The 24,871-nt window shown below is 38.6% G+C and overlaps 1 protein-coding gene across 7 annotated transcripts in view; it reads right to left on the reverse strand.

The window, feature by feature from the left end:
- The window catches only part of RAPGEF4 (Rap guanine nucleotide exchange factor 4), a 151,588-nt gene that overhangs the window by 43,881 nt on the left and 82,836 nt on the right, over positions 1 to 24,871 (reverse strand). For 6 of the 7 annotated variants that reach the window (XR_002439452.1, XM_021399330.1, XM_021399333.1 and 3 more), the window contains 5 exons: positions 14,569 to 14,622; positions 14,213 to 14,319; positions 12,239 to 12,360; positions 10,590 to 10,773; positions 2,969 to 3,053 (listed from right to left, as the gene is read on the reverse strand). Coding sequence is in view for 6 of the 7 variants with exons in the window: in XM_021399330.1 (XP_021255005.1) it covers positions 2,969 to 3,053; positions 10,590 to 10,773; positions 12,239 to 12,360; positions 14,213 to 14,319; positions 14,569 to 14,622 (552 nt within the window). In the remaining variant the exon portion in view is untranslated. Of the gene's footprint in view, positions 1 to 2,968; positions 3,054 to 10,589; positions 10,774 to 12,238; positions 12,361 to 14,212; positions 14,320 to 14,568; positions 14,623 to 14,985; positions 15,201 to 24,871 lie in introns of those variants that run through there. The other variant, XM_021399335.1, reaches the window with a different exon arrangement.

The raw sequence follows: 24,871 nt of genomic DNA on the forward strand, positions 1-24,871 counted from the left end.
AGAAATTATAGTTTTCAGATGTATTTTATCCTTCTTTGTTATATACAATATAACCCAACCACTCTTTCCTCTGCATTGTTCAGCACTTATTCAGTCACACAGTCAGATTGTGGCCTGCTCCTCTCAGGGTCCTGTTCCCTACTGATTGGCTTCATTTCACAAGCTCTGTGTTTACCCCCTGCAAATGACTCAGGAAAGGGCACTCTTAAGATAGTTATCCACATCTTTCTTCATATAAATACACATAAAACCATATTAACAATTAACATGATGGAAAAATTTAACCAGTAATAGCTAATCTATTAAAGAAGATTGCTAGCAATTGGCAGTTACTCCATGGGGCTCTGCAGTACACCTGTTCTTCCCTGCAAAATCAAATTGGATTTAATTTGGCCACTTCTGCTGTGTCGAGCTGTGAGGCATAGCCATCCGGGACCTGCTAAGACCCCTCTCTGGCCCGAACAGACAAAACGTCCAGCTCAACATCTCCTCCAGGAACTGCAGAACGTGATGCTGCACTTGACATCCGCCTGTTCTTCTTTGGCTTTGTATTGCTCTGGTGTGATAGACTCTGATTAACTGAGAAGTTGTCCCTAGTGTGAAAGCTGCTGTTTGAAACTGCTTTTTCTCACATAAACACGGCTAGCATTATTTTCACAAAGTAACAGCAGCACTGCGAAGCTCACATTATCCTGAGTGTTTCTGTGTGTTTAAGTTCTCTCTCCACACAACCACAAATCTCCACTGACTTTGAGGCCAATTTCCAGGCAGAAGGATTCTTATTTTCAGAGAATATCAGCTGGAGATAAGCTGTATTTCAGAAACACTATTAGATAACTTCAAAGTACCAAATACAAATCAAAAGCTGGCTCCAACATCTATTTAAGTAGCGCTGTTTTCTCACACTCTTCTCCCACACGTTTAATCTGAGAACAGTTATATTTGGAGATGGATAATCTTCAGGCCATTACAAAAAATCTGGGCAGGAACCCTCAAATTCTGGGCACAATCCAGATGACAACATAGTGGCTGTATCTCTTAAGATGAGTAGACAAATTTAGGGTCGGATGTCCTAAAGGCCTGCACCAAACCCTTGCTTGGGCACTAAGCATAAACATTCCACACCAGCTCTCTCTCCCAGAGCTCCTTCCTGACAGACTGTGCAAAGCAGTCCTTGTTTGCACTACGTGTAAGAAGAGGGATAGAGAGAGTTGTTCGGACATTCTTTATTAGAACACTGACAAATGATCACACTTGCAGGCCTGTTATTTCTGTAACTATTAAGCTAACAACTCTTTTATATCCTGTGCCTGAAGGCAAAGAAGCTTGAATACGGTCAGGAATTATGCCACCAGCAATGTTCTGCACACCGTAGAAAGCTTTCACATTCCATATATATCCCCAGATGTCTTCTCAGTTATTTCAATCACTTGTCTCAGCAGTGAATGAATCCTCTTGATGAAGCCAAGAATTTGATTTGTTTTTAACACTGTGTTACATAATTGTTTTTCATTGATACATTAAGTTCACAGGCTTCTCTAGCTGGGATTAGTCCATGGAACTTGATTTTTATCCATTTTACTTCCTGCTGCCTGTAGATTACCTGGAAAAGTTATTATTTTAGGAATTATGCCTTGCTTAAAATGAATAAGCATTCAATTGCTTTCAAGCTGATTGACCATTAATCTTCCAGTTCATGGGAGCAATGTTGTCTATTGATCCTCTAAAGGATTTCTCCAAGCTAGAAGTGATTTCTGTCTTCTGCTTTACTATATGAGACAAATAATAAGCCGCAATTTCCAGATTCTTAATAGAAACATATAAGAACCACATTTTTTGCACTTCTTCAAAATGTCAAGTATTTATTGAGGTCCATATCATTTGCCGTATTTCTTGCTCTGAATTCTGACCTCAAATCTGAATTTCTTCTGATGTGGGAATATGTTGCGTTTAAGACTTTTTTTTTTTGCCTTGGTTATGTCTGTAGCATCAATAGTGTTCTCCACTCTCTGTATTTTGATTATCTTGGGCAGCTTCTTTTGTTTGATTTAAAATGCACCATTTTTAGCTCTAACTGAAAATTTTCTTTAATTACCTTCTCTTCCACATCCCAAAGATGCTTAAGTATTTTGGCTCGCTGTTCCCTCTTAGTTCAGTTACCAATTCTGGGTGTATATTTCGTTTGAAAAACATTGCTCATATGTTATATTTTTGCACAGAGTACTATCTATAATGCAGTTCCATAATTAGCTCCATCTGTCCAAGTAAGCAGAAAATTATAACAATCATCAAGAGCTTCCAAAGAAGCTATTATCGAAAATAAATCTACTTTTTGACTGGCTTCCTTTTTCTGAAAGCACTCAAAGCTTTCTGCTACCAAGTGTTGTTTAGCTTGTTTCAGTTGCTTACACAGTGTGTGACTGCTGGTGAGACTTCAAACAGTTCTATTCTCTCCTCCATGTATTTTCTGCATGTAATTCATTTTTGCTTCATTGTACTGTTCTTGCCCACTCAGAGGGAATGCATGTAATGAGGCTTCCTTCAATCTAGGACCGAACTCCAACAGCCAGCACTTCACAGTATACCGTACTGTACTGTCTAATTCCTTCTCCTAATCAGTTCAAGACAAGATTTCTTAAAGTTCAGAAATCAGACATCTGTTCTGCTGAAATTCAGTAGCACCACAATCCCAGATGTGAGGTCATATACCATGTATCTGAATTTAAACTCTCATACAGACCCAGACAGAGGCACCTGTGACAGGTGAGTGAGATCTCAGCTGTGCATAAACACACAAAGGTCATCTTAGCTAATACCCAAAGATAATCTAGATCTGTGGTATTCACAGGTGGGAACACCTTCTTTGCATGGAAAAAAATATAAATGGGAAGAGTGGAAGGAGCTCCTATTTTAATCCCCAAATTCAACCTCCCTTTTGACAATGAGCTGTATGTTTAAAAACACTTACTGTGGTAGAAAGATGAGATAAGGCTTTAATGTGAAGAAGTTCTTCATATATAATTTCTAAATCATCTACACTTCTCTGGCCAGGCCTACAGATAGAAGATAAAAGAACAGCAAAATGTGATAAACCCCCAAAATAAAAACTTCAAAGAAGTATAAAACAACCCATAATGCTACTGTATAGTCTATTGAATATGTCGGTTACATTTTTAGGCACAAAATAATTGTATGCTGGATATGACTCAATTAAACCATGCATTTTGCAGAAGTAAAGAAAAAGAATCAGTATTACATCAAGCCAAGAAAGGAACAGGAACTTGTTTATACATTTTTACACCTTCATAAAAGGCAGATTTTTTGCTACATATAGCACATTTAAATAAAAAAAAAATACATTGAGTTTTAATACTGCTGCCCAAACTGGTGTAGAGTAACACTGAACTTATTTCAGTATAGAAGAAAAAAGGCTACACAGGAGTACGTATAGGCCATTCAGAGTCCAGAGCCACCTCCAGCACCCTGCTCTGTAGGGGTGCCCAGCATCTGTCATACAACCTAAAATGCTTTCACTAGGTCTGAAGAGCAGCAGCTTTACCAGTTCTACCAAGTCTCTGAAGCACACATTCCTTTCCTGAAGCCGCAGAGCTGCTGAAGCTCACTGCCACTGAGCACTGAAGCGCTGCCAGTGACCCTGACTGTGGCCTACACCTCACCAGGGCCTGTCATCCACTTCTGTCACAAACATGGTGTGCACAAATGGCTAAAGAAATCAATACAGACCCTAAGCATCTTTACTTCATTCACCTTGGTTGCAGGGACAGATGATGGTTCTGGATGGAGGACTGAAATGCACAGAGAACAGAAGCACTAAGAAACCCCTGAATGACACCAAGCAGCAGCCATAGCAACCACCTTACAGAGACCTGATTCGGCAGCTTTCCTGATGAAATCAAGCGTTCTCTATGTAAAACAGTCAGATAAATCAGAAATAATATATTAAACTCTGTTCCTTTCAAAAGGACTCCCAAGCCCTGGGTGAGACCTGTACTATTTTTCACATGTGGCACTAATCAGTTGTAGCAAATGGACAGTTGTAGCGCTTTGTAAAGGAGTGTCTGAATTTCTGCTGCACAAATTCCAGGAGTAAGCAGCGCATTCCAGAGGACATCAAATGACTGCACCAGAGTTAATGCTGAGTGCTGTTGTTCAGCCACATAGGTAAGGACCTTAGTATTTCCAACTTCTTTCACTGAAAAACACAAGATGCTGCTATGAATAAAAAGCATGCATCAACAAAGGAATATTCCTCCTACAGGACAACAAGGAATGAGGCTCTCAGTGTGATTTAAGTAACCGCATCTGTGCAGAGCCATACACTAGCAAATTTTCTGATTTCTAAAAAAAGGACAAATGTTCTGAGGACTGCAAAGAATTAACAAGACAGATGAATCTCTGGACAGTCCTAAAGGATCTGAAACAAAAAACCTTTCTCACAAAATACTACAGGAGAGTCCAGCACCTAGAGGAACAGGAAAATCATCCTGGATATAGTGGTCTACAGTTTTTCTGTCTAATCATTGCTTGGTTCAAGAGTCTGACTAAATCATGTGAGATGTAGAGAGAGCATCCAGCAGTCATACCACTTTGCAGCTGTATTTCATTTTTCCACAAAAGAAGTTTGACAGAGACTTCTTTTGGATGAAAGAAATACTGACAAGTCATAGAAAATAGAAGGACAACTGACCTCTTCTCTGCCAAGCAAGCTGTATTTTTCATCTATTCTTCATTTACCAATGACACGCACTTATTATTACCCAGATGAAAGATCAATTTATAACAAAATGTCTTGGATGAAATTCACATTATCCTTTCTTCGTACAGAATGGAATTTGTTTTGGGAGAAACAGAATCTGATCTGGTACTGCTATGCCCTCTAGTGACTCAAATTATTCTTTCTATTTCTAAATCTGGCTTGAAATTACAAGGCTGCCACTCCTACCGATTTATGTGGGGCAGTAACAGCTTAATTAAGTATAAAATAAAGAAAGATAAGTTAGCACCATTTACTTTTCCTTGGAAATGTAAGAAACTCAAGGTAAAGACTTTATTTAAAAGTTCTCTCCACAGGAAGTAACAACATGAATTTTATTGCAACCCTGCAAAACCAGCATGTCTTGAAAAACAGAAAAGATAGCGTATTGAATTAACAAATTCCTGCATGAAATTAGCATATGAATGGATGATGTCTAACTACATCAGATCTCTATCAAGACAGGGTACACTCTTCTTTCAGTATGTCTATTTGTGTCCTGTGTTAGCACACAGGGAAGACTGGCAATCTATACTGGATGTACCCACTGTTTACGTCTGCTTCTGCAGATATCACATGGAGAGATATTAGGCATCACTGCTTCTGTAAAACCTGTGTGGTGACCCACTGATGTTGATTTGTAAGATCCTGCTGTGTAAAGGCCTAGTTTCAGCAGGGGACATATTTCAACAGCAATAGCTGGTTATAGACAGGATAATAAACGGCATAGATAGAAAACAAGGCTACGCGTTAATGGACAGGAGAACTCAGGTGGTATTAAGTGATCAATAAAAACTGTTCAGTATTTGGAGAATTTATCAAGGTCAGAGACACTAAGCTTCTCTGTGACTGGGATGTTGACAACAACATGCCACTCTGCCATCGATAAACTTTGTGTATACAAACAATACCATTGATTACTTCATATTACACCATTAACCAGAAAATTCTCAGATTATAAGAACAATAGAAAAGATCAGAGGCCCCGTAATATTGTATGTCAAATAAACATATCTTTCCAGAGTACAAGTTTTGCCTGCAAGTACTACAAAGACAAGAATAATTTTGCCCACTACCTACATCTGAATGTGGAAATGAATGCATGTTCACTTACTCTAGCACAGAAGCTAATTATATAATCTTTGTACTTGAATCAGTGTTCTTTGATTAACTCCATAAATACCACTTGTCACAAATAATACCTGTGAATGTCACTGAACTGATACATGAAAGATTGTATAACCCATACAAATAACGTTTTATTAAACGTCATTGTCAGAAAACCCCATCAAGGATTACAGAACATAATACAGTTGTTTTGGAGAAATCCAGTATGGTTATTACTGACAGCTAGTTAGAATGACGTCTTAATAAAAATTCTTCAAGACAAGAAAATAGATCTTGTTTATTTTTTACAGCATTTTCAAAAAGCTACAGATTACTGGCAGTAATTAAGTTGTTATTAAATATGTGTTTGTGTTGTTTATTACTAAGTTCAGATCTCCCTTGCATCTTGTTCAGTTTTCCTCTGCAAGTGACACTAAAATTTGCTTACTCTTTTTGCAAACTCTGTGCTGAGAATAAAATTTGCTGCGTGAAGTCACCAAGAATATATGACAGAGAATTACTGTTTCCATCATACTGCTAATTTACTGTAGACTGTTGTATTACAACAGAATATAATCCATCTTAGTTAAATATCATTTTCCAACGAACGTCACACTCTCCTTAAAGACTTCTGTTATTGCCATGTTCAGCTTTGTACAGCAATATGCTATTTAATTAGGGCTAACCATGAGGTTAGCTACACCTGAATGTTATTAAAATCAACTAAAAATATATTTTCATCACGCATTTTCATATTGGAGGATGGAAATGCTTGTAAGGGAGAGCTGTGTTAATTCTACAATGCCTTGCACGAGGTCCGCTCCTTGCTCAAGGGAACAGAGAGCTGTGTTTGCCACTTCACAAAAAGCTGTTTTCACATTCACAGTGTATGTGTTTCAAAAAAAGAGAAAAAAAAATCCCTCAATAGCAACAAGAGCCTGCCAAAAAAAATTCCCTAAGCTCTATTCTGTTTTTTAAACTATAGAACATTCTTTCACAGTTTGACAGTTAAAATGCTGCAGTTAATGTAATAAACAGAGAATTTTTTAAGTCAGCTGTCAAAACAAGTGACACTTTTTGCTAGAGATTTTCAGATTTTGAACAATAGAAAGTACCTTTCAAAGCAACAGCTTCATTATACAATCAAATTCTCAAAGTAATCTTCTCATCAAAGAATATTGTCTTATTTCTTTCATGGTAATTATCAAAGTTCTGCAACCTCTCCAGAAATGGTAACTGCTACAAAATGCAGCTGTGTTGGTTTAAAAATTGTGAGTCCTGCTCAGGTCAGCTGCAGCTAGTGTCTCTGAAGACCTGACCATTCCTTGAACTTTTGGCAGCTGTAATGGTGTCCAGTCAAAACTAGCAGGACTTTGAGGATTCACAGAGATTTCAGCAGCTTCTATGCACTTCAGCACAGACTAGATTTTCAACTAACAGGGTCATAACGTATGTAAACTGAATACCAGAAGAGTAGTTAATATGGTGCCTGACAGTACAAACTTGTTTCCAAGAGCAAAGGGCAGCAAAAATAGGCACTTTCAGGGACAGAGATAGGAAAAGATGTCAGATGGCTGTCAGTCTTGGGAAAACCCAATTCCTCTCACCATATCGCATGAAAAATCTCCTATGAATATTCTTTCAGGTGATGCTGTGCAAGTAACAACACGGGGGGAGAGCGATACTTTTCACAGCATCATATCAACTTTTCAACTCTGCAAGGAGTGTGGATGATAATCAACGCTGATCTTGCCAGCGTAAACTTACGCTGGCTGATCTGAAAGTCATGATGGAAAGACAATGCAGTAGGCAGCTAAAAGCACAGTACCCTAAGGGAGCAATTCTCTAAGATCCAACCTGCAGTCTGTCTGAGACAAAGGAGACTGTACAGAGATGCAGGGTCACAGCATACAGGGTGCTGTTCACAGTCTCCTGATGACCAGCATCTACTCACAGCCCTCTTTCACTCCTCAGTGGAGACTGCACAGGATATTTTTGTGAGGAGAAAATGCTTCACTTCACTGACACTATAATAGTTTACATATACACCATGCTTCCAGACTGGTTTGTCTATGTGTTTTGTGTGACGAGGATTGTCCCGGACTAGACCTCTACCAAACAGAGGAAAGAGAAGCTATTCTGGCACAGCAGTGTTACCAACTTCTATGAGCACAAATATCTGATTGAACTTTCTGAAATTCAGTGCCTTCATCGAGGTTTTGGATAAGTGCCATCTAACCTGTATTCCTGGAGTATGTTGAGTCACTGTGCAAATAAGCTTATGATCTGAACAGACAATGCTGGGACAAGAACAGATGGAAACAGAACAAGAATGGGCAGTTGTGTTAGATGGATTCAAGACATTTTTAGCATAAAATTACTCTTACCTGGTAAGAGTAATTCTTGGCGTTGTTTTGATTGGTCTGCAGGTCAGCCAATCGGATCAATGTCAGGATGTTGAGTTGATGTAATGTTAGAAGGTTTGAATAGTGTGTAATATGTGTTTTGTAGAATAGAGTATCTATAGATCTCTATTGGCATTAGGCCATGGAGGTCAAGACTTGAGCCTTTCATTTGCAGGATTTGTTGATGGGAAGACTTAAGTCCTGAAGTTCTAGCCGGGAGAAGATCTCGACTAGGATTTCTTCAGGAATCATCCTTTGAAGTGACCATCTGTGCCACCTGGAGCAGCATTTTGTGTGGCACGGAAGATGAGCAAGGTGGCTTGACTACTCGGAGCATCTTGTCATCTACATAGAGTCCATTTGCAGGAAATGGCTCGAAAGTCAGTTGTTATTGCCCTGCTGGGAGTTGGTGACCGGGATCCTATTGAGGGCTGTCATCGTTATCTTGAAAAAAGCTATTCCATAAGCTTTATCATGGAAGGCTCTTTACATACAATTTATTGATCTGGGATTGTAGTTTTAGAGTGCGTTTTCGCTGCTTAACTCTGCTTTGTCTTCGTTTAGAGGTCCAAGACCTTGGTTTGTATGGAAGCTTAGAGAATTAGGTATAGCATCCTTAGTGTTATTCATGCCTTGCTTTGTAGGTTATAGCGTGATAACCGCTACACTACAGCTACAGAAATTATGTTTTATAGCGTGTGAAGGCGTGGAAATTTAATTAGCCTAGAACGCAGCCATAGGCTGTGTAAGTTTTAGGATAATAATAGGCATTCATATTATGTATGCGCGTGTGTTATAGAGTTTTAACAATAAATAGCCTAGGTAAGGGATAAGTTTAGGGATAAGATCTTTTGCGGTCGTGTTTGCAGTCGCGTTGTTACGGGATGAAATCTTATTGTTTATGGGGAGGGGGAGATGTTGTAGTAGGCGTGTCACGGATCTCGGTTTGTAACGCGGAAAGGCCCTTCCCCATATGCTTGTTATTGGTTCGCCTAAGTGGCTGAACCTGTGTCGTGGACACAGGGGGTTGAGATTCTTAGTTTTCATAATAAGGAGCACAACAACTCCGTGTATGGCCTGTCGGAAGTGACAGGTCAGAAGCGGGAGATTCAATATGATTGGCCAGGAGCACCGCGTGAGCTTCTGGAACAGTCTAGCAAGAAGATAAGAAACACTATATATTTCTTTAGCTTTTACCAATAAACGCCATTTTGCTGCACATCATATTGATGCTGTGTGTGGTATTTGGCCAGGACCGGGTTTAGGTTCCTTTCGTGCAAGAACAATACTAAAAGGGTCGCCAGAGTTCGGTAACAGCCATGGTCCAAACCTGTCCCATAACAAAGACAAACTTTGCCATTGGCCTCAAAAGGAGTAGGATTCAGCTTTATGTACTTACCTTTCTTGGTCTGACCCTTACAAGTAAATCATTAGTGAGGATGACCTTAAGTAATTCATTATTCTCAGTGCACTTAATTAGCAGTAAAGTATGTCTTCAGTGGCCCCTAAACACTACCTGCATAATAAAGAGATTGCTTTCAACGGATGGTCAAACAGAGATTATATTGGTTGCTTTGAAGTCACTATAAAGCTGCCTGTAAAAAAGGGCTTTAGCAGAGTGTTCAGTGTGACTAGAATGTACTGCTGAAAGGATGGTTAGCCAACCGATGAGTGAGAAGACATAATCTGATAGCTATGAAAAGGTTAGACAAACATCCTCTGTGGCCTAGGTATAGAAAACATTTATTAAAAAAAGATTTTATAACAACAAGAATAGATAAATAAACCCACAGAGCTGTATTTCACACCTTGCTAGCAAAGTACAACAGGCAGAGTCCAGTCTCTATCAATTCAATAAAGTTTACCAAAGATGAAATTAATTAAGGGCTCCCACTGATGAATAACTGAAAGGCACCTGCTGTGCTGACAATCCTACCATCCAAGCACTGATAACAAATGAAAGCAGTGTAGTTAACTGAATGGCACACCAGAACTGAGGGTGTTAATGGAACCTGCACCTTACTTTTAGGGTTACTCAGAAATAAAATAAAAGCTCGTATGCTGCATTTTCCACAAGGTATGATAACATTCATAGCCTTTTATGTCTATTCTAAATACACATTCCAATTCATGAATAAGGACTGGAAATTACTTTGTACTGACTAACAAACTTAAGAGGCTGAGTAAACTTGCACTGAAATGAAATAACTGGCTAAAGGATGCTTGACAACATATGTAGCCTTCCCATCTTCCAGTGTAACAAGAAAGGCCTATGTATAATATTAATTTACTAATTTGCTTACGGTTTTCTGAGAATCATCCTCATATGAGCATCTGGCCCAATCTGAGACAGAAGAAGCATAGTGTCCTGTAGCTCTTCATCACACTCCTTTTTCTCTTCCTCTGTTGGCAAAGGGGCATCTTCACGCTCATCATCCAAAAATCGATAAAATAAGTATTTGTCCTGAAAGTGGTGCTCCTGGTCCACTGAAAACAACAGAACGTATCAGACACTTCGCTCTCCTCACTAAAATTAACCTTATAGAAATCTGCACAGCACTGTACCTGCTGCAGATATGTTTGTGAAGAAGGGAAAGAAAACTACTGAGAAACTTCAAGAGTGTGAAAAACCTTTATTTTTTATGTATGTCTAAATTATATAACTTGGATGGTGCATTTCTCAACTGCGTACAACAAATACTTTCCAGAACACTCCTATGTATGTACACTGTGGATGTGTATGTATGTGTATACGTTTTTCTTACTAGATCTTTTTCAGTTCATATTGTTTCAAACCATTTCATTTAAGCAAACAATTCATACTGGAAAAATAGTTGCATCAATAATTTCTAAGAGTTGTACTCTAGCATGAACAACTTACCCTAACTGTTTCAGGCAGGGCTGAATGGTAACAAACCAAGAAGCATCTAAAATCATGTTCCAATAATGTGCATCATCAACATGTAATACCAGAGTCAAGTTCATTGACCTGTATCTTAGTGGAGAGATTAATGGTAAGTCTTCCAAGAGAAGACTTCTACAGAGAGGCTGTGACATAGCAAAAGACAAACTCTTGGTCTTCCAAGCAAGTCACATTAGTGTGTTGAATTGGATAGTGCAATGCAGCTGCAGCAGCTTGCCCCTGGGAATTGAAGACAGTATTAGGCAGGAATGTAAGCTACAGCCCTTTATGAAAGAAAATAGTGGAAACAATCTGTCTTCTCAGAACGGAAGATTCTCCCTGGGATGCGGGAAGCACAACAGACAATGACTGGATGTGTACTGTAATAGTGCTGCTGTTCTGAACTTCATAAAACTGTACACGAACAGCTTCAGATATGAATATTGCTTTAGAAAGCTGCACTTTGGAGGGCTATAACATTCTGTTACCTAGTAAATCCTGTCAAGTGGAACCCACGAGGCAATGTAAAATACAATCAGAAAAATAACATAAAATCTCAGATCTCTGCAGTGGGATATTTGGAGTGCTGAATTTGGGAACCATTCAAAAACCACTAAAAATCATCCCAAAATTATGGATCTGAGCAAACAGAAATGCTTATATTCACTTCCAAATGCTGCAAATTTTTGACCTGAAGATCAGTTTTAAGAATGGCAACAAATATCTTGGTTTTGGTTCAGGTGATATCCAGCTTTTGGATTGTAATCACAAATCTGTGTAATAATAAGTCTAATTAGAGCTGCAACTATTATATTGCAATTTCAGTGACTTTTCAATACTTTCATAAATTATAAAGGTATACTGGTAACAAGATTCAATTAAATATTGCATATACGTATATTGCACACAAATCAAACTTTTGAAGAGGTTGATTTGTAGCTTTTCATGTGGGCTCATGATTCCTATATTTTTCATGAAAGAAATCTACAGAGACACTGATGGGACACATTGACCAAGTTTTATTCAAGGCTCTGAATTTCTTTAACTTACCATGGTTAAGAACGCCTTCTTCCAGCAACACTTGCCACATGCCAACAGCTTGACTTCGTGAATGGACACAAGTACTTTGCTGCATCATCCAGTCAACAAGTTCTGTCCCCACACAGCATTGTCTGAAGGACAAATGAATAGAAAGGAATGATAAAGGTGCTAATCAATAGAGAGATCACATACAGTATCTACCAATAACAGTGATCTCTTAACTCTGTTTTAGTCAGATCTCATTATAGAAAAGACACCATCTATGCCCATAAGTTTGAAATACCAGAGAAGGCACTTAAGTTTTGAGAGAATCTGCTCCAAAGAACAGCAAATGTTTAGGGAAATGCAACGTTCAGAGGATCAGAGCGAGCCCGTAACAGCTGGTCCAAAACCTGTAGCACTGGTGCAACAACCTTCAACCCAAATTTCAAAGGAAATCTGCCATGCATATAATTGGATAGTGAAAGCTCAAATTTTTCAGCAATCTGCATGCAAACAATCATTTAACATTATAATAGCTCTGCCTATCAGAACAGCCTTTATGGGGAGAGTGAATATTATGAGGATGTTCCTCAATTTGTGACCAAGCTCTGGTTAGACTGTATTTGAGAGCACTGGTTTGTAGGTCTGCAGTGTTTGAGGCTCTCTCATGCTAGGTGCTGGTTACCTTGCAGCTCCTGACTGACTTGAAGGTGTACAGCAGCAGGCCCCAAGTTCTGCAGAATGCCCAAAGCGGAAGGGGGGTGAAGGAAAAAAAAAAGGGCCCTATGGTCTCTATGTAAAATCCTCTGTCTTAACACATCCTAACGCAGCAGAACAAAAGCAAACATGCAATGTGATCAAAAACGTAAAAATGTGTAACCGATGACATGTAAAACAGCTTGATTCCGCAGTTCATGCTTTGCTTTCTGAGATCAATGAAGTAGGTATTACTGAAACTACTGTAATGTAGCTTAGCTCTTCCAATTAACATCCCATTTTGATGACAAAACTTTTCCTCACCTGGATACAATCTAATCTTTGAAATTCCATATTTTAAAAACCCAAGGACAGCAGTGTAGAAGTTTTCCTCAGTTCTGTACAAGATAAAATGCTGCAGTTGTTTGGACCAGCCCTGGTCTGCATATATCATACTTGCACTTTTGTTGTCCTAAAACAATGAGCCATGCCATCTCATGACAGATCACCGCACAAGCTCCAAATACCTTATATAATATTAAATACATTCTGGACAATAATATGGAAAATCAATGCACTTATCTTAAAAGTGAATCAGCAACGTATTGATTTACTATTTAGAAAAAGATGTACTCAGAGGTTTAAAACCAATTTTATTTAAATATTCACCAAATAATGCATAAGGTATTTGATTCAAACCTTACTAAAACAAATTGATTATTTCCTAAGCCAACAGTAGATAGAATCTGACTTCCTAAAGTCAGATTGTTATTCTAAAAGTGCCATTGTTATCCCACTTCAACAAGACAGTGCTGCCACCAGCAGGAAGATAAGAAAGCCTGACCATACACTGAAAAAGGTGAGTGAATAGAGCAGAAAATCTACATCAGGAATGATTCTCGCTAAGTGAATGTTCAGAATTTCACAAAGAGCAACTATGTTGGAGCAATCAGTACGGTAACAATCTAATTGAGCTTTCATATTACATCTCACTGACATACAAAGAAAACAGAATCTACATTTTAACTCGATATTGCACAGAATATCCCAGCTAACTATGCTATTAACTTTGGAAGAGTTTTTGTAAGTGAATGATCTGTTCAGAATTGTGGACTCAATTTCCAGTCAAATTACTTCAGAAAGGATTTACCAGGCTCATTAAAGACTCATAACATCAAGACTCAAATAGCATCACAGGATGATTTCAGACCTTTTGAGACCTGAAAGCATGGTAAGGCATAAATCATAAATCAGAGGATGGCAGGCATAAATATTCAGAGACCTCTATACAATCTGCTCACACACCTGTAAGTCTTCAGATGATATTTACGATCTCTTATCATGTGAGGGGCTCGAGACAGAATTGTATTCCGCAAAATCTTTCCAGCTCTGAGGATCTTTTCTGAAGGAACCTTGGTGATCATGGAGAAAAAAAGGGACCAAGACACACACATTTAAAACTTTCCACAGTCTCTGTACTGCCTTCTGCAAAACAAAACACAAGTTCTCTTCTCCCTAAATTAAAAGTCCTTGTGCAGATGCTTACTTATACAGTACAATGCAATATATTAAGTATATGAAGTCTCTCATACTTAGCACATTAACAACGGCACGAGGTCAGCTGATTCCATTTATCTAGCAGCACACCTATGGCCTGTTACCTGTGTAATGGTTTTAGAAGGACGATGTGGGATGTGAGAGTCAATAAGAGGTGTCTGAAAAATAAAATAAAATAAAATATATTTTAAAGGTTGAGCAGTAAGGTAAAATAAAATCTTAAAAAAAAAATACAAAATGAACCAAACAGCAGCAACAAAAGAAGGAAAAAAATAGTAAAGAAAAAAATGCAGAAAAAAAAAAGCTGTAAAACCAAAGATATGAGTGAAGACAAACAAACAAATGCTAAGATTTCCAATATGCTAATGAATGGTTCAGTGGCCAAACACCACACCAGAGCTGAGGCTGTGAAGGCATGGCTAGCTCCTCTGCTTGCTGGTCTCAGTCCCCTGTAGGCACAACAGCATTTCTCTTCAGGTGGCTGCCCCTACCATCAGTCCCCCCACTACAGAAACTCTTACCTCCTATAGCACCTATTTCTATTTAGCTCTCTTCTCCTGGCATAACACATAAACAGGAATGAAGAAGAAGCTCTGCTCCCACTATGTCTTTCCTAAACCGTCACGCCTAGTCAGCAACACTTTCACAGCTGCTTAACAGAGCCCTCTGAAATACAAGAGCTCACAAGCCACTCTCAGAAGCCTGGGTAGTGACTTTCACAGTGCAGCTGGGGAAGGAAAAATAAGAGCAAAGCAGGTGACTTGGTTCTGCAAGAGGAGAACTGAAAGGGCAGGCTATCAGGACTCTAGAATCGAGAAGGTGAGAAGGTGAAAGAGAGCAGGAGAGGAAGCACTTCACAACATAGAGGGAAAAGGAAAGCAGAGGTTGAAATTACACTAGAAATGGGGGGAAAACAAAACTGAACTTCAGCAGCCACCTCAGACTTGATGGGAAAATGTTTAGCTATGTTGCAACTAGTAGTTAACAGGAGCAAATATATTTCCAGTGTGACAAAACACAAAGGCTGAATTTGGTGCCCTGGGTTTGCCAACAGCAGATTGTACCAAACACAGAGGTCTCCTGCCAGAGCAGGACTGTACATTGTGTCTCAAAGGAGCTGCTGAGGCTGCTACTTTGGCAGCTAGCACACCTTGCACCTCTACAGCAAAGGCAAGATGGCTGGGCCAAAGCCAGGAGGAACACAGGCTAAGCACTGCCGAACTGCTGGGAGCTGGTGTCCATAAGCTGGGCATCTGTTTGCTAACTCCCACAGGATTTTAATGATGTAACAAAAGCCTCGCAGAAATCAGATAGTGCTAGAGCTAGGAGTGCAGCAGGAGACTAGTGGTCATGCTGGGAATGGGAAGATGAGGGAAGCACGTGACAAAAATCAGTAAAGATAAGATGCATGTAATGGAGAGAGCTGTAGATGGAAAATTATGCAAACGTTTTTCCTTTCTATTCACGCCTTACAAGAAGACAATGAAAAGACGAATCAATATAAACAAATTAGGACTTCTGATTTTTCTCATTAATAAATCTAAACATTTTTTCACAGATTCAGTTATGTTATAAAGATTTCTGCTATCAGAAAGGCGGTGGAACATCGCTTGGTATTTGTTGGTTCCTTGAATCCCTATGGAGCATGCGTTAGGTGGTCTATATTTAGGGTAAAAACATGCTCAAATAGCAAGAATTTTTTGAAATTTGGCTCTGATGCAGACAAAACCACCAAATAAAAGTTTCAAACATGTAAATAAGAATGACAAATTCAGAGACACCACTCTGAGTATTAATAACTTTTGCTTCCATTCTATTTTAAAATGTTTTCATATTCTGTTCAATGAGACTGAAGGTCTCAAGTTAGAACAAAAACGCATAAAACCAGTCATGGAAAAAATCTAAGATTAATGAAGATTTCTCAATAAACCTCCTATCCTAATTGAAACAGAATATGAGAGAACTTTTAGAAGAAATCAGATTCAAGCTGAAAGTACACACAAGAAAAAATACAACAAAAAAAAAACAAGGCAAAAACTAGGTCAGAACACAAGAATCTGCAGCAGGAAGAGCTGTTCTCCTGCATTAGATTCTGACTAATTCAGAAGAACCAACTGAAAAAGTACAAAGTATCTTCGATGAAGGCGATTTCATGAAATGATCCAGCATCAGTACCTTATAGAAGGAAATAAAAACATCAAAATAGAAACAAGGGGTTGGGAAGAAAAAATGCATGCAGCGGATGATGGGGTGTAGGGGGGGACAAATGTAATCTCAAAGGACTTAAGGAGTTACAAAACATGTTCCAGAAGTACACTAGTAGGAAAGGAAAAGTGTTGATCTACTGTTCAGCAGAAGGAAATCTGTTGACAGACAATTCAAGAAGTCCAGAAGCAGTTGATTTTTTTTTTGTCAGTCTTCATTAAACAGATGACCAGCAGAGAGATGGCTAGAATCCCTAGTAGCACAGTTAAGGGAGTAAAATCTCAGCCTAAAAAACGTAAAGAACGGATGAGAAAATTTATGTAAATTAGGTATTTTCAGATTGGCTGGGTTTAGAGAATTTCATGCGGGAAATCTGAAGAGTTTGAAGAACCAAAGACAGCTGCAGCCATCTCAGAACTATCAGCACTCATCTCTAAGAGTTCTTGGGGACTAAGCAGCAGAAGACAGAAAACTGGGAGAAGAAAGAGCTGAAGAACACGTCAGCCTAACCTGTCTTCCCAGAAAAAAAGTCCCTTTGTGAACAGCTGGAAAAGAATGAGGAGATGAATAATAAGTGATACACATCAATCAAGAACAAATTGTGACAAACTGATCAAATTTCCTTCTACAACTGGGTAGCAATGGTAATGGATTGGGAAGAACCAGTAGATTTCCAGCTCTATTACTTTAGCAAAACTTCTGGCACCAGCTCATACAATATTCTCTTCTACAACGGGCAGATTAAATACTTACAAAATAGGTGCAAAGCCAGTTGGAATCCTACATTTTAAAAGCAATTCCCAGTGAAGCACTGCCCAGCAGGCAGTCACACTAAAGGTCTGTTTTGAGAAGGGTTCTCAAAAACATATCACACATCTAATACTATTAGTATGGGATGAAGCAGAATGTACACCGATAGATTCTGCAGGGAACTTCAGGATGCAGGGGACTGCACGCTCACTGGAGAACAAATTTATAACTTTGTTACAATTTTGATATTGGTCTGAAAATATATGATATTATTATGCAACACAGATACTCCTGACTACTTTTCTGAAGTAGAAATGATCTGCTATAGAAAGACAGAGTAGGGAACAAGTGTCTTAGCAGTAATTCCTAAGAAAAACAAGGTTGATAACAGATATTAAACAGAACTGATTAACCAACGCTATACTTCTCTGAAAGTGACAAATACAGTATGGGGATGCTGTGGCTGATTAGATACATAATGCAGTTCTGCTTTAGTCAATCTAGATAAGACCTACGCTAAAGCACTGAGTCTTGTTTGGATACTCAACTTCAAAAGCAACTAAACCAACTGAATTCAGAGAATAGCAACAAGAGTAATGAGAAAGCACAATATAAACCAAGTTGTTCAGCTACAGAAAAGACAAGTCACAGAGTATGATAAAAAAAGTCTTCAGATTTAAAAGGTCTTTTAAAAGAAAAAAAAAATTGACCTAGTCCATCACATAGAGATCAGAAAATAGAGTTTAAATTGCTGTGAGAAAGAATTCAGATTAGGCACTGGTGAAGCTTTTCTAACAGTACAAACAGTGATACTGGCACACACTGGCAGGGAGTTATGGCTCCTCCATCTTTGGAGGCTTGGGAGAATATACAGGGCGTCTGCCAGGAGTGACATGGGTACAGTTGTGCATGTGGCTTACGGATAGACTAGATGATTTTCTAAAAATCTTTTACACACGTTCTGTGCCACTATGCAGTTTTCAAGGACACCTTCATGTGTCTGAAAGTACTTCAGCCACAAGGTGATGCTTAAAGAGATGATCAGCAACAATACCCCCAAGCAACTACACCAGTCTCAAGAAAGCAAGGCCCAAAAGACACAGCCAACAAAGAGAGCCTACCGAGCTGCAGCCTCTCAAAGATACTGCACTGAGCTCTGGCTGCACCAACCACAGGACATGCAATAAATGGAACCATATGGTTTGGACTGGGTTTGGAACAGAAAGGCAAGTCATACTCTAAAGATGGAGAAGTGTAATATAATTTACTTAATAGCAGATACAGTGCTCCTATAAAAACTTCCCATCAGAAAAATCAGATTCTGGATCTGCAAGGGGTACATCTTATAATAATAATAATCACAACTTGGTTGAACTCCAGAATATGCTTAACAAGTCTTTACAATTTTGGATCCTTCACTAAGGGATACTTAGAAAGCACTAAGAAGTAACAAGGGAGCTTTCCCCATAAAACAGCAGAGTGCAGATTGTTTAATTACCTTCTTTATACATTCTTGTATCTTTGAAGAAGTAATATGACTGAAGCACCTACATGTGTCTACTTGATCATATTTTTCAGGATTTCTGAATCAGAGGAAAAGTTATCAGGTGAAGAGCTCAAGTCTGCAAGCCAATTATAATAGTTTAACAAATTATTGCCCATCTCTTGGCCACAGCAATGACAAGCTTTAGCTACTTCATGCCCTTTTCCAATCAGTGTTCTCAGACAGTTTACTATGATCTGCTGTTGCCACTGTAGAGGAGAAGATGTAGATGGGTCTGGAGGGTAGCGAGGATGGAACTGCAGGTGTCAGAAGGGGGGAGAAAAAAGAGAAAGCAAAAAGGCTTTCCATTTAACACTGACAATCTCTGCACATTTATGAATTCACATTCAAGCAAACCATTCGTGAAGCCAATCACAAAACCCTCTTTAAATTGGGGTGAAGCAGAGAAAGTAAGAATCTTAGCCTCTAGTCCTTTGAAGATTCAAATATTTATGCAAGAGAGCAATACCACAGATCTAAACAGCATTATTTGTTTGTATAACTTTATGCACACATTTAACCCCCAGAGAAATGACCCTTAGATTGCAAACTATAAGGCATGAGTTACCTTTATTTCTGTGCTTCCTACATCAATGAGCAAACCACATGTAAACAAACAAATAATACAGTGAATAACAATAACGTGAGGTCTGCATTTGTCATTCATATCTGCTGAATAAAATCCAAGGATATCTCCTACAAAAATACACTTTTCCATTTCCTTTAAATATCTGTAAAGGGATGTTTCTTCTGAGACTTTACATATAAATTAAAACTTTAGATTTGCAGCAGTAAGGATCTTTTTACTCTCAAATGTTAAGGTAGGAACTGCATACTGCAAATAAAAAAGAAGAAAGAAAATAAAAGTCAGTGAATCGTGGCTTTTTCACATGACCTCAGTACAACTCATCTTTGAACAGAGAACAAGTTTCTGTATTTACTGGAGTTAAATAAGGCGCATAAGGTTACTAGGGTGATCAGATAAACCTGAGCAGAACCATTGTTCCCTTATTTCCAACCCAGGCATTGAAAGGAACTGCAAGTGACATCTGTTTTCCTGCAGACTGGCAGGGGTTCCAGAAGAAACAAAGGACAAAAGCCACACAAGTTGAAAGGCGGCAGCAGCGACAGCAGCATCACTAAGAGGTTTGCTTGTTTTACAGCACTGGAAGTTAATGCTCTTGCTGATTTAGAGTCTAATCCGAACCCACTGAAATCACTGGGAAGTGACTGACTTGATGGGTTTCAAGTCAGGCCCACAGCATTTGATTCTCCTTAGGCTTACTTCAGGAAGTAGAGCATCTTTAGCTCTTACTGGTTCCAACTGTCCTCTGGTGCCTGTAATTTAGAATGGTGCTTGACTATCCCTGTATAAGCATCCTGAAAGGCTGGTTTACCAGTGAACACATAAAATACACAAAAAACATTCCCGCAACAATGGTGAAAGTACAGACAGTCAGTAAGACAGAGCTGAAAGCTTAAAAAATGTCCCCACAGCCCTCCTATGCAGCACTTTCCCCTTCTGTTCTTTTCACTCTCTCTTAAGTCCATGTAACTCTTTTCAAAATAGTTGCCTTTTTTGTAATGTGTCATCTACGTGAGCTACTTCATACCCAGGGTATAGATAAGAAATCCAAAGATGGCTCTTTTCCCAAAACAAACCAGTATTTCCAGCAGTAGAGAATAAATAGTTTATTGTCATATCAGGTATGCAACTGAGCATACAGTAACATAGCAATGAGAGTGTATTTCCAGATGGAAAGTAACCTTGGATAGAGCACGCTAAGTCAGCTCTCTTATCTGCAGAAATAGTGCATCTGTGCAGACTGCATCAATGTCTGCTAATACGCTTTTGGTAAAACAACCCACGTGGTGAATGCAGCTTGCTGAAAAATATCAGAGAAGCAGCTGGTCAAAGATTCAGTCATAAAAAGATTGTCTGAAAAGCATTTTTGTCTAAGTCTTACAGAATACATGACTAACACTCCAGGAATTCCTGTGCTCAGTTAGCCTACGCTGGATCTTGGGAGCAGACCTGTGTATAACCTGCTGATACACGGATCTATGTGTCATCAGAAAACAACCACTACCTGGCCTCTACGCATCCCCATTGCACACAGCCCATAATAAGCCTTGGCACATGTGCCCAGCTCCAGGCATTTCTGACAGCTCCTCCTGAGCCCTGCAGGACTGTGAGACACAGCGCGAGGACCGAGCCGCAGCCTCTCCAGACTGCAGACACAGCTGCAGGGAGACCTCACCCTGCTCTGGAATACAGAAGTGGAAATAGAAACACAAACACTGTTACCAGGCTGGAAACATGTTGGACACTTCAGTATCTCTCCACAAAGGTATGTAGCAGCTGGAGAAACAACCTGTGCTCTCTACTGCCTACTCTCCAGAACACAGCATTGACAGCCGAAGGACAAAGGTCCTCACAACTGGAAAAATCCTAACTTGACAAGGATCAACCTCCCGCCAGCTCTGTAAGCAACACTTTGCAATTAGCAAAGGACAAATTACATGGAAAAAAGCACTTGTTTCTCCCCTTCATCTATGCTTACCTAACAACGTGAGAATTCAAATGACCTGTAGCTAGTTTCGAAATACTCTAAAGCTGTATTACTGAAGCATCTTCAAGTTACCCGTGCTCACAAAAGACGATCATACTTTCTTAAGAAACATCTATAAGCAGTAAAAGTGGGAAGCAGAACAAAGTGTGGATGGAGGAAAACAAAGGGACAGAAAGATGTTTGCAAAACCATGGAACCTCCACAGAAACAGGAAAATTGTTTCAAAAATCATATGAGCTTCAAAAAACTACAGCAACTGTAGTCTAAACACACAAAGATTTAACTAAGTACAAGCTAACTAAACCAAGCAAAACAGACTAGTATAAATTGTCAAGACTATTAGTTAAGACAGCTCAGTTTTATTCATTTTTATGAATTAATTGACAGCATGACCTTGTGCAAATGACATAATTGCACTGTGTCTCACTTTTCTCTCTTTGGAGAAAGGAATGCTAATAATTTCTATCTTTGTAAAATGCTTTGAATATTGTCAGTAAATAGTCTACTATCAAAATATTCAGAGTAATGCTAACTTTTAAAATCTACAATCTCTAAATGTAATACAATGTACAGATAAAGCTGTATTTTAAAACACATTCCAAAATTGCTTTTCTTTAGCAATCTAAATGTATTAATAGCATAAACAGGAAAATGTGCCCCTTTAAATTCTCAAGGACTATCAGTGCAGTAAATTTATTTTAGAAAGTTAAATTGAAATTATTTAGCACTTCCACAATGTTTCTTTGACAAACTGTAGATGTCTATCCTTTTAACACAAAATGATTCAGCCATTACCAAAAATGATACTTCACTCTGAATGTCAAAGAGAAAAAGAATATTGAAAAAGACTATGACCAGTGCACAAAAAAAAGCCAGAACATGCCTAATGATGTCTTATTTTCCTGTCATTTTTCTACTTCCCTATACAGTGAAACAGCTGTTATAACTACACTGCATGCATTGAATAAAATGTCAGAAAATGTTAACGCCACTGTGAGCATTCCTGATATTCTGATAGAGGTGCGGCTATAGTTGTCACAAGGAATCTCAGTCCACTGTTGTTACTGGTTGCTCTGCTGCTGCATTTTATTAATCTGCAGAAAAATAAATATTTTTTTTAATCATCTGAGAATTACTGTTGTCTTAGTATCTATGGTTTTAACAGTATGTTTACTTAAAATACATATTGAAAAACAAACTATAATGCTAAAGATGAAAAATCAAAATAAATATTAGACAGCAAAGTTAAGACTTGCCACTAATACATGCTTTAGATACACAATTCAAAGCAAAACAAGGAGAAGCTAAAGACTGATGAGCTTCTGGAGGATTTATTTCACTTGTTTCCAGATTCCTTTATAAATTCTGCACATGCAAGCTCCAAAGCTCCCAGAAGCCATGCCTGTAGATAAATGTGACTGGATGGGCTCACCTGTGCTTTGAGCAAACCCAGCCACCAGAACTGCCCTCTGAGAAATATGTGCTGAAGTTTTAGGTGCAGTGGTTACATACCAAGTGCAAGCGTGCCAAAAACTGGATGGAGTGTGATTTAAGGAGTGAAATTGTGACCCTGTTAAAACTCTTTAGTGTAGTCAAAACATCATCCAAATGAGCCAAGAGCCCCACTGTCATCAGAATGATAACAGTTTATTTATCATGTGACCCCAGATAGTTGTTCTACCTCTAAGTGTCTCAACTTCTGCATCTGTAAAATAAGGATGACAGTGTCTATTCACACCACTGACAAGTAATGAGAATGAGCAACTGAAAACACTACTGAATGTTGCAAGCAAAATCCTTGAAGTCAAGTGCCTACAATTTCATCCTGAGCATTTTATAATGATTTTTAACAGAGAAAGGAAAAGTCATCAAAGTGAGATGGGGCTCATGGGGGTAGAAGGTTACATCCTGAATTCCTTGGGGAGGTCAGCATCACGATAACATCTCTGGCACGCAGAGAAAGGATGTTGATTTAAACCTGTTTTGTGTCTCTGCTAGTGATTCCAGGTTTCTTCGTCTCCAAGTTCAGGATAGTGCATTGTGTGAACATACATGAAATGAAGAAACATTTCATACCTGCCTCAGATTCCAACTGCTCTACTTCTCATTCTTCTTCCTGTCATCCTTTTCAGAAATGAATTCTTGATAAAAATGAAACTGAGAAGGAATAATCTAACAATATCCAGTGCAACACCATCTGTTATGCTACTTCACAGAAGGAAATGACATGATTTTTAATGATCTACAGAGATCTTTTCCAACCACATAGAATATATTTTATAATATTAAGTAAATGGCTGTTTCTGTAGCATATGAAAGTAAACAGAAGAATGAAATCCCACAGTGACTGCTAGACAAGAACACATTTTTAAAAAGCACAAACATTTTTCTTTCAGCCAAGTATTACTTTACTTCAACAGATTACAGTCTTCTGTCATAAACATAAAAACCATTCAAGTACTTCTGTTTAATTTACATATTTGTGCGTCAGTGAAAGAGACAAGCATTCTGCTCTTGGCAAATATTCACAAAACAACCTTCTTATCTTCCTTAAAACTCCTCTTTCTCCCTGACTTCAAAAACCTTATCAAAGTTGAGGGTACTGATGTGCTGAACCTGTTAACTGTCCTGCTCTGTCTGTATCAAACACTGTGCAGTTTATTGGGTGCTTTCATCTTAATACTGGATTTTATCTCCTTATGCTAACACTCTTCTTCCTTGTGGTTTTGACATCAGACAGCTCCTGTTCTTGACTGGGACACACTAGCCCTCACAGCTCAGAACCAAGTCACAAGAGACAACATGCATCTTCTGAGGACAACTCAGCAGCATCAAATCCCCCTTCTAATATCAAGAGACATTAGGATCTGTTTCAGCAAAGGGAGAAGTCTGACATTATAAATTCAGGGAGGAAATACTGGCTACAAAGGGTCAGAACTTCTCTTTCGCAATAAAACCCAACTGCGATCCCACAGATTTAACCAGCATGAAATGAATCTCCTTACTGATGTACATACAATCAGTTAATTCAGTGTTGCTTTGATACTACATTGGAAGTAATCATATTGATTAAAAACACACAAAAGTTACTTGGAATCAAATTATTAGATCTGAAAAATATGGATTAACATGCCCTGTCTGTCATATTAACTCCATAATACAATTAGAATAATCAGTAAATAAAACACAAATGAGCTAATGCACATCTATGTGAACAGCCAGTATTCCTCAGGAAAATAGTAAAAGAACAATACTAGCAAATCCTGACTATAAATCTACAAAACATAGTTAGCACTGAGTAATAAAGATTTCATTTTTGAAAATTTCCTCCTTCCC

Source organism: Numida meleagris, chromosome 5 (genome assembly GCF_002078875.1).
Source record: "Numida meleagris isolate 19003 breed g44 Domestic line chromosome 5, NumMel1.0, whole genome shotgun sequence".
Lineage (NCBI taxonomy): Eukaryota > Metazoa > Chordata > Aves > Galliformes > Numididae > Numida > Numida meleagris.